Source organism: Nothoprocta perdicaria, unplaced genomic scaffold (genome assembly GCF_003342845.1).
Source record: "Nothoprocta perdicaria isolate Ctin4 unplaced genomic scaffold, notPer1 scaffold_131, whole genome shotgun sequence".
NCBI lineage: Eukaryota > Metazoa > Chordata > Aves > Tinamiformes > Tinamidae > Nothoprocta > Nothoprocta perdicaria.
In genome coordinates this window covers 312,583-325,311 of record NW_020454439.1, presented here as the reverse complement: position 1 = coordinate 325,311, position 12,729 = coordinate 312,583, and the positions used below count along the sequence as shown (strand labels likewise).

Genomic DNA, 12,729 nt, shown 5'->3' with positions numbered 1-12,729 from the left:
GGAAAGAGGGCAGAATACACTCACGGGATGACTCCATCGCTTTTGTCAGACCAATTCTGTTTCAGCATCGCTGAAACACTCATGACTGCTGCTGAGCCCCGTGCAGCCTGTTTAACACCCAGCCACTTGACCCTTCTTCCTACTGGAGTAGTTTTAATGGTGAAATTATAACTGGCTGCACTGAACTTCCTGACTCTTGGCTATTTGCTTTTCTGTTGCTGAAAGTTTTTCTGTTCTCTTCTTTCCATTTCATTTAATGCAGAACAGTAAGTTTTCCTGTCAAATTCCTCCCTATTTTATCAAAAATGACTCTTTTTAAAGATATTGCTTAAATGTATGGCTGTGTCATATAAATATTCGATTTTATATACAGCCAGTCTGGCTGGATAAATTGAAAATTTGCTCATATATATTTGCTCTTTGTAGTCACATGCACTCCACACTGCAACTTCTACTGTCCTTCAGGTTCTTTTAGGTGTATTCCTGCTCAATTCCTTTTAATTCATTAGGCTTCTCTATCTACTGTTATAATTAGCAACTAAATATCATGAAAACTTAATTAATTACAGACAATGGTAAGTCTTATTTTCTCCTTGTATAATGTTTTGTCTAGTCTCCTCTCCAGTTATTGCACAGATAGGAAAGTAATAGTAAAAAATAAATAAATCCTCTTACATTATTAACATCTTTTAATGAAGGACAGGAGAGGCCAGTGTAATATAACTTGCCAGTTCTTTCTGTCACTGGGAGCTCATGTTAACAGACAGATGGATTTTCAAAATTGAGTGAGAAAGAAACCAAAATACCATTTGCAATGACAATTGGCCCATACTATAGTGTAACATTAAGCCTGAGTGCCTTCCCACGTCTCCAGGAGTCTTCAATAGCTTGCGCTATCTGGCTACAAATGACCTGCCAAGCATCAGGTACACTATATTTTCAAAGCTGCAGGACGTCATTTAAATACCCTCCACTATTCCTGCCACTAAAACATCTAAGGTCAGTCCCCGTTTAAATATCTTTTCCACCACTTGAAACTTCCTTCTGAAACTTCTACGGCAGGAGAAGAGTTTGAAGTGAAGGAGTGATGCATCCTGTGGAGCGGTCTGTCAAACAGCTCACAAAAATAAAAGGGGAATTTTGCAGACTCTAGAGGAAGAAACTTTAATTTCCAAACTGTGACAGAGGATAAACAAGAAAATTAGGCTGCCTGCAGCCATTTGATTTATTCCTGAAGTCAAGACCCCTGATGATAAAGTGGTTCTGAATTGCTTCATCAACAATTTAGTTTTGCCTTGGTGACATACGAGTGTTATTTTCTTTGTCTTGCTCTCCATTCATCTGACAACTGTCTGATTCATGGTTGCCTTTGAAACCACTGCTATTCACACAGATGTTATCCACACCTCTGGAATTTTTGACCTTGCTTTTCCCTTCACTTCTCTTCTGTTTCCATTGCTCATTTCCTCCCTTTGTCCAAATCCGCAGGATCTCTGAACTGTCCTTCAACGTCTCTTGATCATTTTGAGAGCCATCAAATATTTCTTGAAAGTTTAGCAAGCACGTCAGTAGTCATAAGCACTGAGTAAGCACTTTCATGACGGCCCTGTCATGAAAGCAGGACACCCAGCACTTCTTGCATTTTCTAGGCCATAATTTAAGCTGCAGGTGGACAGAGCTGCGATACACACCGAGAGCTGCACAGCACTGACATCCCCGCTCTGTTCTCCAGTCTGATGTGCACCCTCATCAGCAGGTGCTAAAGGAAAAAGCTCCTTATATCACCTTATCCCAGTAAAACCACTCACAGAATCATTTCATGCATCTTCCCATATTATGGATACTACATAAGAAAAACTGAACAGCCTGTGCAGTAGAATCTTTGACCAAGATTCCCAAAGGAATCTAGGCATTTAACTCACTGTAGAATCAAAGGTGATTGGGAACATAAATTTCTTGCAGATCATCACATTTGTTACTTAATTGGAATAGTTTATCTTTTTCTCCAATGCTATCGATTCTTCAATAAAACTAAGAAGAGTCTAAGTGGTAATAATATGTATTTAAAAAAATATTTAAAAAGTCTTACGTTTTACCTAAATGATTCATCTGAAGAAAATTTAACAGCTTCCCAGGGAATTCCTTGTTGCTGATAACAGCAATCTCAGTTTATTCTCTCAAGGTTGAGGCAATCTGATTTTGACAATTGACAGCATTCTCTTCAATAATCTTTGCTTGCTTAGTGAGTAAGACTAATCTTTTTAAATAAACTGGTTTGCTTCTGGTATGATTTCATACTGTCCATAAATAATAGATAATTTCAGCACTAAGCTTCGCCTTGGTGGAATGCTCTAGGTGAAGATCTTTTACCTGTGCTTGCTTTTTTTTCTTTTGTTTATTTTCCTTTACCCATAAAGTTTTATCATTGCAATTATTAGTACTTAACATTTACACTGCAGCAGAAGAGCAACATTGCTCTTCTAAGAATCAAGTTTCAGTCTGCAAGCAATGTGCAAATATACGCAAATCTGAATTTCATACTTCATATGGGCTGCATCTCAATAGAGCAAACCCTTTGGCCAGGTACCATCAAGGTGATCTAAAGAGTAGGCATATGGTGAATACCCAATAAACTTACAGAATGCTCTCCTTCCTATTTCATTTGGAAAGGTAGAACAAAAAGGTGCTCAGCAAAGGAGAAAACAAATGCAGAAGGGATGAGCTGGACTGTAGGTTGGGGAAGAAACCTGCAAGCTGCTCTGACCTCACCTGGAGCTCCTGCAAACTGCAGTCAGCTACCAGGAAGAGCTCATTTGGTCTTTTCTCCTTGTCCTCTCAGCAGGCCTTTTGAAGACACTTTGAAGACACTTTGTTCAATCAACTCAGCTTTCAAATAAGGAACAACTATTCAACTATAGTTTACAACTGGAACTTACAAAAAATTCCCTTTGGTTAGGTGAATTATGCAGTTATCCAGACTACTAAAACTTCTTAGGTAACTACAACTTCACTGCTGCTCCAAAAGTCAGTCATATGAAGTCAGTCAGTCATATGTCAGTGACTTCTTACATCACTTGTAATAAGGTGATACGTAATTTTTTGTCTGCTTCTCCTTGTGCATACTTTGAGGTCTTTATTTTAAATATACAGTTTAAATTGCTTAATTCCACTCCACTTATTTTTTTTTTAAAACTCATATTTGGGCTTTTAGAAAGCATCAAAGATCAATCCAACCCAGACTCCAGGTACAATAAGACTATGGTTTAATGTAGGTCCTGAGAAAAGGTGCATTACAATTGATTCTATAGCTACATGTGCAACTACAAAAAAAATTAGTCATACAACTGAAAGAAAAAAATCAAATAAAATATAATATCTGAGATAAAACAAATATTTTGTGGCTGTGTACAGCACTTAAGTCTGTGCCTTGTGCCAAAGCACCATGGAACAGAGCTTGATTGGTCACTATTATTTTTTGCCAGAGGACTCCAGAATCATTCAGGCGAGGCAGTCAACATTCACTAAATAAAACCTTACTCTCTATTCTGATTTACCCCCATGGTTCAATATGTGGACCCCATCTTATATTTAATGCATATTTCAAGACTGTCTATAATGACAACATTTTCTCTTTGGCTTTGCTATTGGGCTTATCACTATAGGAAACAACTGCTCCATGAATCTATCTATCTTTGCAAAATCCCCATGAGATGAATAACTGACATCATTCTCATTCTAGAGACTGGATGTTAAGGACGAGATATTTAAGTTTAAAGGCACACATTCCCTTTTAGTGCATGGTCCGAGATGCCTACAGGCTGATATTTTTGTTGTTCTTTAGGAGTACATAGCATTAGATAAGTTCAGACAGAACACAACTAATCTCACTGGTGCCAGCTGCAGCTGTGAATGTTCAGTACTTCCACAAATTGGACCTCTGAGCCTCCAGTTAGGCACATGGAAAATTAGGATCAAGCAATTAGTGTGATCCACCTCTGAAAAAAAATCCTTACAATACTTGGTCAGCATCACATGGGCATTTTGTTTGAGAAGCAGCATTTGAACTCATTTCTCCAGGGGAGCATTCTCCTACCTTCACTATGAGATCCTTTATCACCCTGCAATTCCCTCCTTCATTTCTAATACAATTTCCAACTTCTGCAATAAAAATTTGCAGACAATATTCTACTTGCACTACATCATCATGACTCACTCTGACTCATTCTGCAATGGTTCCCCAACCTCCTCCTTTAAACAGAGTGCTCTGCGATTCCAAATCCAAAGCTCTTGGCTGAATCTCTCCCTTCTTCACCTTTCATGCCCACGGTTCACACTCAGAAGATTTCTTTTCCCATTTTATTTCTCTGCTTCTGGAAATACAACCTGCAAATGTCCCACCTGGCCTCTTAGCCCAGTTTGGCGTACACTCAGCCCTTCTGTTGTACGGGATAATAAGTTCTTCTACAGTAAGTTCTAATGATGATTTACAGAGAGATTATATGGCAAACTATTTGGTTAGTTTGTGTCTCAAGACTTGCCTGCTCAGTGTAAGTTGCAAATATTCCATGTACGAAAGGGAATTTCCTCATTCTGCAGGGATACCCAGGTATCTTTACTGCAAGGCTTTACTAGCCTGTGCCTATTTTCTTTCTATTTTGATTTTGAAATTATCTTGGCTAGTCCCTTCTTGAAGATCCTTGTATCATGTTCCCTTCTCAACTATACTGATGCTCTTAGTATTCTTAGTTTTTATTTATTTATTTACCTCTAAGGATGAGAGGACACACAACAGTTTACGAAACATCTGGAATATGTAAAGCTATCTGGAATATGTAAAGATTCAAGATGAAGATTCAAACTGATGTGAAGCATGCTTTCAAACCAAACCAGTGCCTCTCTGAGCTTCCTAATACTCTGCTCTATCCCGCCTAGTCTCCTTTCCCTATTACTCGTTCTGTGCGCTGATACAAATACCCCAATATTGCTGTTGCAGATGCTGAGGTGCAGACCAGGAGCTGTTTTGCTGTCACCAGGCCTGAGTACTGCTGTGCTGCTGGGGGCCCTGTTTAATGTTCTGCCCTGCTCAGGAAAGCCTGCAAGACCTCTCCAATTCTTGGGCTCATCTGCTTTCTAGATGTCACTCAATCATCTTTGCTAGAGAAAATTCATAACTAGGTGTCTTCAAAATAATATTTAAGAGTAACAGGTATGGCTTCGGAATGGGCTAGAATTTGGCAAAATTAAGCTAAAAAAAAGAAAAAAATCTTCATTAAAATGTCTTTTCAATCACAATAAAGCTGTCATTTCTACTGCTGTTTGTACATATTGCATATTAAAATGTAATGTTCAGTCCTATAACCTTTTTTCATGAAATGCCCCATAACACACTCTATAGTTATCATGAAAAGAAACTGAAGCATATCCAGAAAAAAATACAGCCTTATAAATGTCTTTCTCAAATGAAAATGCCTTCTTATTTAAAGTTTTGAATAAACGGTTGTGTCTAAGAAGGAAGCAGTAATAGATGCCATAAAATCTCCAGGTATACCAGGGTCACAGAGGCTATAAGAAAAGATTATTGAGAGAAGGCTGCTTATTAAAATATCATCTGTGACACTTAGAGAAGACACAAGAAGAGATCAAAAGTCAATGTTATCTCCCCCATGAATTTCCCTCAGCATAAAAAGCGTACAGTCCAAACACAGTACACAGAGACTATTACTCATGGCTACACGTCCAGTGCCTCAGGCAACAAAAAACATAAGTGCTTCCAATTATTATTACAGTATCTTCTTTTTATCATCATCATTTTGGCACAAAACCAAACCTACCTCCTGCCACCCTGCTCTAGTGCCTGGTGTGTGAATCAGAGTCCTGTGACTTAGCATTTTTTAACCTCTGCCTAATTCTAGCTCTGAAGTTTCACACCATGTCCAGCTCCTCTGCCTCTAATACTGACTTCTTGCTCTCTGTGGTGCTGTGGAGTTCATCCTCCTACCATAGCTCATAGTGTTTTATTCTAACAGCGACAAAGCTTACTGTAGCATTGACTGTGGCAAAATATTTCTCTGCTTGATTTTCCTGCATCCTCATGTACTGTTTTGAAGGTCTTGGAAAATTTCATTTATTACTCTTATTTGACTTTTTATACCTCATTTTTTCTACTTTTTTTTTTTTTTTTTTTTTTTTTTTTTTTTTTGATCTCTGGCATATCATGTAATTGTTGTAACTCTACAGGAATTCATACAACTATTAATGACTAAATTAGTGCAAGATGGTTTATGAGCCAATATTGATTAAAATGTCCACGAGCTGCTGTAAATTGAAAAAGCACTCAAATGAGTATTGACCCAATTGGTCACTGAGCATTGCATGCCGTGTATAACATGATACAGCCTGTCAGGACAAAAGGGACACAAGAGGTTAAAACTCATAAACCAAACATTTAGAGAGCACAGACAGGGGCTCACACAAAGTGGTGATGCATTTTACATGGTAGGGTCATTTCTAGAGCATTTACGGGGTACATCGGAGATGCAGATTTAATTCTCTTTTCAGTCTGGAGGGATTTAAGCCCACATCAGTTACCTCATAGTAGGATGTCCCTGTTACCAGGCTGTAAAATATTCTGGGGTAGGCTTCCTCAGTCTCTCTGTTAAAACTGTTCCACTTGGGATGAATCAATAACTATTTATTCGACAAGGAACTAGATCCCTGTCTCTCACTGTCTTTCCCAAATGGGCTACAGGTTTGTAGTTGGAACCAAGAGGGCAATGAATATTTAATTACCTCAGGTAAAGTGCAGTAGCTGCGTCTGAACTAGCGAAGAGAGCCTCACTCCATAATACCCTCTAAATCTTGTTCTTAACATATTTTTTCTCATGTAAGATGGATAATGAGGGCAGAAGTCACTAGGCAAGAACTTGAACTCCTATCTCTCATAGCCTACAGTCAAACAGTCAAAAAATAATACTATTTAAAAAAGTAGAAAATCTGGGAAAAACCTAAGATGCAGAGATAAAATTAAATACCGTATCATAATAAATCTGCACGGGGGAGACAAAGTAGCATCTACAGTCAAAATCCCGGTCTCTCCTATTAGTATTTGCTTTTGCAGCTTTACCCTTCTCTACAGTTCATTTGAATTCAAAACAAGGATACGTTTCTGAAATCTGAAAATAACTGATACTATAAAATGGCAATGAACGTACAGGTAGGTGTTTTGCAGTAGGAGGGATCACAGAAATAACACTTTTGCCTTCATTCTTTGGTAAAAATATGGCAATATTTAAGTGAAAGACGGTCAGGGCAGAGGCAGCAGCTATCCGAGCTGCTGGTTGTGGCAAGCCTCGTGCTGCCTGCCCATGCAGCACTCACCACTGCTTGTAGTCGGCGTCGCAGTTGCAGTAATACTTGGGGTCGGTGCAGTTGCGCTCGATGCCGCAGGCGCATTTCTGAATGCCGGGTCCCGAGCCGCCCCAGTAGTAGTGCTTCTCATTGGCCTTGCCGACCCACCACGTGTACGGGTTCCCTTCTGCAAGGAGGAACAACGCCAGGTCACCACGCATCAAAGAGGCAGAGCTTCCCAAGGCATCAGCTGGGCCCACGTGTTTAATATGCCAGCAGCATTAACAACACATACCTGGACAGCCATCCCGCCTAGCTGGCCATCAGATGCAGTCTTATACTGAGCAATTCAAAGGGCAACACCAGGTGAGCAAAACATATTTCTTTTTTTTTTTTTTTTTTTTTGCAATTCGCCCTTTGTATGGCTATTGAATTAACCAACTCTTTTTTACCTCATATGCTCTTTGTTTTGCTTTTAAATTGTTCCCTCTTTATGTAATGAAAATATGTGAGCAGGTTCCGTAACTATTTCAAGTTAATTTTGAATTTGCATAGTTAGTTATCAGATGGATTACTCAACATTTGACCACAAATGCTGCAGAGAAAGAGAGAGAGGCATTTATTTTCATTTTGCTTTTAAATAGCAGCTTTTCATTGGGAATTAATCTGTTTTCACTGAAAAGTAAACAAGTTCATCATGCTCTCCAGCTGGTCCAAAGCAAAGCTTACACAGATAATAACAGGATCCAAAAGAAATGTAACAATTTTTTACAATTTTAAAAAATGATGGTTTTAGTGCTTGAGCAGAAGTGAGTTTACCTTTGTTATAATCGTATTCCTTGGTGCTTAGTTTGTAACTTGGTATTTTCATACATTGCTATAAATTTCTATATACACATTTCTAATGTTTTTGGATTAACTAAGCCTCTTACGCTATGCGTAAACAAATATAGGACTAGTATAATTTCAATTTTATAAAATAATCTTATTAGAAAGACTTATTTTCCTATCTGCAGTTCAGCAAGGCACTTAAATAAGAGCTTAACTTGAAGACCATGTGTTTAACTCAGTCAATTTCAATATAGTTATCTATCTTAGGGGGAGGTTCACAATTAAAAAACAGAGTGGAACTCCGCTCATAAAAATTTCTTTACATGTATAGCTGTAAAGAAATGAAAGAAACCTGCATACAGCATTCTGTCAATAAAGCAAATGAAGCCATTTGCAAGTAATTGACTTACTATCACATTCTACATGCAAAATCCTCCGTAACAGAAATCTCATTTTTTCTCTCTTTGAAGTAAGACTGAAATATTTTGATAATTTTCTGTCTTTGCACCTCACTCACACATCTCCAAAAACCTGCATCCACAACCACCTCCCAAAGTAACCACCTCCCAATTAAATTCCGTCATCCTGGTCATAAATCCACTTCCTCTAGACGATAAATCTGCCTCTATCCCAGAGATACGTGGCAAGTAATCCACAGAAATCTTTAAAGAAAATTACAGATATGGAGAGGGCAGACAAACACCTGAAGCAACATGAGAAAAAAAAACCAAAACACTAACTTTGTTTAACGCTTTTGAACTGTTAAACACAGTATTAAAACATGGCTATTGAAAACACAGTGATGTCAGAAATTTGTGGTTGTTGGAGGTGTTTATTAGTTGCTCCTACTGCTGTGCAGAAGGGCCATTCCAGCCCAGCACTAGTGCCCTGGACACGGTGGCAGGATGACTCGAGTCGAGTCACGGTTCCTAATTAGACATTTTGGCCCCTGGCGCCTTGATTACAAAGGGAGGGGGGGCTGAGAGGCAGGAGAGCTGCAGCGGCATTTCCAAGCAGTAATAAAACATATCCGAGATGATACTGCAGGCGTCCCAAAGATTCTTCTGAGAGAGCCATGTGAAGGACGTGCTGTCACTGTCACAGTTACTGACTGAATTACTTTAATCACTAGAAGATCCAGCTATAGCATTAGTGATATTTGGAGCTGCTATCAGATTTTTTTTTTGCCATCTTTGAGCTTGGTTTATGTGCAGGGGTGGAAAAACTAGGATTTCAGTCAAAATTCTATTTGTTTATCCTTTTCCTATCAAGCAACGAATTGCAGGATTCAATCAGCAAGCACTTTGCTAAGAAGCAAAATTGTTGACTGGAGTACCAGAAGGAAGCAAAATTACTTAGACTTGTCAAAAAGAGGATTAGGAATTCAGAAACAGGTAGAAGTGATGAAAGTGGGTGAAAGTGATAGCATAATTACACACCACAGTGATGGGTGCCGCAGGGCGCCACGACAGGCACAGAGCGTGTTTTCATTCACTGAAATGATGACTGACACACGGATTTAAATCCAGCAGGCTTTAGACAGCTATTTTTCCCATCTATTGTTTCCGGTGTGGATATTCTCCTTTGCCCTGGCAGGGGACCTGACTCAGTCAGGGCACCTCTGCTATTAAGAACAGACTTGCAATCAGACTGAGGAACGCAAACGACTTCAGGGAGACACCAACACACATGATTAATTTGCAGAAAAGTCAAGGAGGTAAGCTCTGGTTTTAGGGGTTTTGCCTTCAGCATTTATTGTGGGAGCCACCCCCACCACCAAGAAGCCCCACACTGATACACAGACACCTCACGGCCCTCGTGGACACTACGAATATCTGTGATGGGAATGCTGTGATATGCAGATCCATATTCCTAACACAGTAGTATTACGGGATGGACCCAAAGAAAAACAGAAAAAAAGGTTGAAACAAAGATCAGTCATGAAGGCAACAAACCCTGTAGAAATAAGGACCACCCTCTCCCATCTCCTGTTTTGCCCTGTTTTTCACAGCTGTCACCTCCTTTTGAAAGTGTGAATGCTCCTGTTTCACAGCAATTTGTTTATTATAAATGAAGTAATGCACTCCAGTATAAAGACTGATCGCTACCTTATGTATATATATACACACATACATATGTATGTGTGTATATATGTATATGTGTATATATGTGTGTGTGTATATACATATATACACAGAAACACACATTTATGCTAAGTGTATTGCCATGACAAGTTAATACCAGAAGGCATTTTGTTTTGTTGTTTCTGAAGCTATCTTGGCATGGAAGAACATTTTAGTCGCTGGAGAAGATATGCTTTTAAAGGATTTGTGGAGAAATAACATCAGGACACAAAGAAGCAAGAGAGGAACTTTCTGTCTGCCTTGGGGTTTTGATTAAAATCCAGTCTTGATGCAGTACTACCCTCTGGGAAGGAAACCATTCTCCTTCGAGCACTGCTGTAAGAAGCATTTTTAAAAGTACATGTCTGCTAAGTGGGCAATCAAGAGACATCTGCATTTTCCTTCTTGAATAGAAGACCCTTAACAAGGTTTCAGGTGCTTTTTATTCAGTCACTTGGAAGAAAAGTAATCATGCTTTTGGAGCATGGAATAATCCATGCATGGATACCAAAAAAATGGACAAACACATCCAGCCCTTGAGGATATCCATTAACCTCACAGACAAAGTTAATGTCTGAGATGTGAAAGCAATCTTAGTGCATACTGCTGTGAGGGCAAAACAGCTCTTCTTATTTACATGGGGTATGATATGGACATGGGAGTTTGCCAGAACATCAGCTTCAAACCATATGGTTAGTGATTCAAATCTCACTCTGTCTACAAAAAGCCTTTAACATTTACATGTAATAGAAGCAATAGTGGCTGCAATGATGCACTGATTGCACTGATGCACTTCACTGAAAATTAATGAAAAATAATACTTCTTATTTAAATCTACATGCAAGGTTATCCCAAGTTTGTAAAAAATGCAATATTTTGTAATTCCTTTTTGTAACAAATCTGGCCATCAGTGTTTTCTAGTAAGAAGTGCTCTGTCTCCACAGAAAATTCAGAAAAGAAAAAAAGACTAGGGAGCCTCTTTGTATTCTCACAGATTGCAAATGTCATAAAAAAGCCATTCCATTTTCATTTCATAAATATATCTTCTTGTGAAACATTTCATTTAATATAAAAACATACCCAGCCAAAGTTAATGTAGTATGAAGAGAACTTTCAACAGTCAATAATATATTTATTTCTAACATCATCGAACTGCCTCAGAATACGTAACTTATGCAAGAACATTTTATTTTCTATTAAGAAGTTAATAAAACAAATTATTTTCAAATGCAACTGATGAATAAAAAAAGGGATAACTTCAATATTGTGGGGGGTCTTGTTTCAAAGCTGCTCAGTACCTGCAACTGAAGCAGTAGTACTGAGACAACTCAGATTAAGCAGTTGAATAAAATGGACAAGATATACTGTGGTATTCAGACACTTCCACAATACATCCCTTTATGTGTAAACTACCTTAAGCTAAATGTTGATCTTCTTTTCATTACCTCTTCTTAAATACAAGGTTTCTCCAGTCTCCTCCTCATGCTTCCCTCAACAGAAAATACCACCTTTTGCAACAACAACCTCTACACGACAGGAAATTTTCCTCACCTCTTTCTAGTCTTTAAAATTAAAGAGAATGGTTTAAAAAGAAAGTCTAGGAACATTTTCAAAACCAAGTGAATGGCTCATAACATCTGAAAAAAAAGGACTATTAAAAACTGCTCATTGGAGCAGTTCACTTTAACAAATACGTTTAGTTGATCTCCTACACATCATTAAGAGTTATCTACTGGACTAGATGATTTTGAATTAAAGTACACAGAAAGATGGAAAAATATATTTGGACAATTGCCTTTTATTTCTCTTATTGTAACAGGACCATTCCTGTTATTAATTAACATCAAGGATTCTGGGGATGTCAAGTACTAAATTATGTGCAAAATTGTTATATTTTTCTGTATACCTTCTTTTGTTCACTTCTCTGCTAAATGAACACATCAAAAGAGCAGGAACTGAACTGATCGCTGAGTTCTTCCTATTTGGAAGGACAGGCCCAAAGACGTCTTTCCAAATGGTTAACTACAGCTATGGAAGGCTAAATTAATGATAGCTAGAAATGAAAGTAAGGTACCAGGGATAATATACAATTAAGGCATTAAAAAGAGAAAATGTAAAAAAAAAAAAAAAAGTTAATCTGCATGTGTGGAAGGCTGTTAGAATTCTTTTATGCTTAAGTGAAATGTATTCTTTACACTCACATTTTGAATTAAGCGACACTAAAAGATACAGTAATTTTAGACTCCTCACAGAAGGCCAACTGCTGGTTTCAAGTCATCACAGAATCACAGAATATTTAAGGTTGGAAGGGAGCTCTACAGATCATCTAGTCCAACCTTCCTGCTCAAGCAGGCACACCTACAGCATGTGGCACAGGGTGGCATCCAGGCGGGTTTTGAAGACCTCCAGAGTAGGAGACTCCACAACC

At 38.4% G+C, this 12,729-nt stretch overlaps 1 protein-coding gene across 1 annotated transcript in view; it reads right to left on the bottom strand.

Annotated features, from left to right (window-relative positions):
- Positions 1-12,729, bottom strand: part of CNTNAP2 (contactin associated protein like 2) — a 432,568-nt gene that overhangs the window by 165,393 nt on the left and 254,446 nt on the right. Inside the window, exon 7 of the mRNA XM_026033686.1 lies at positions 7,378-7,534. Coding sequence (XP_025889471.1) covers positions 7,378-7,534 — 157 coding nt within the window. The remainder of the gene's footprint in view (positions 1-7,377; positions 7,535-12,729) is intronic.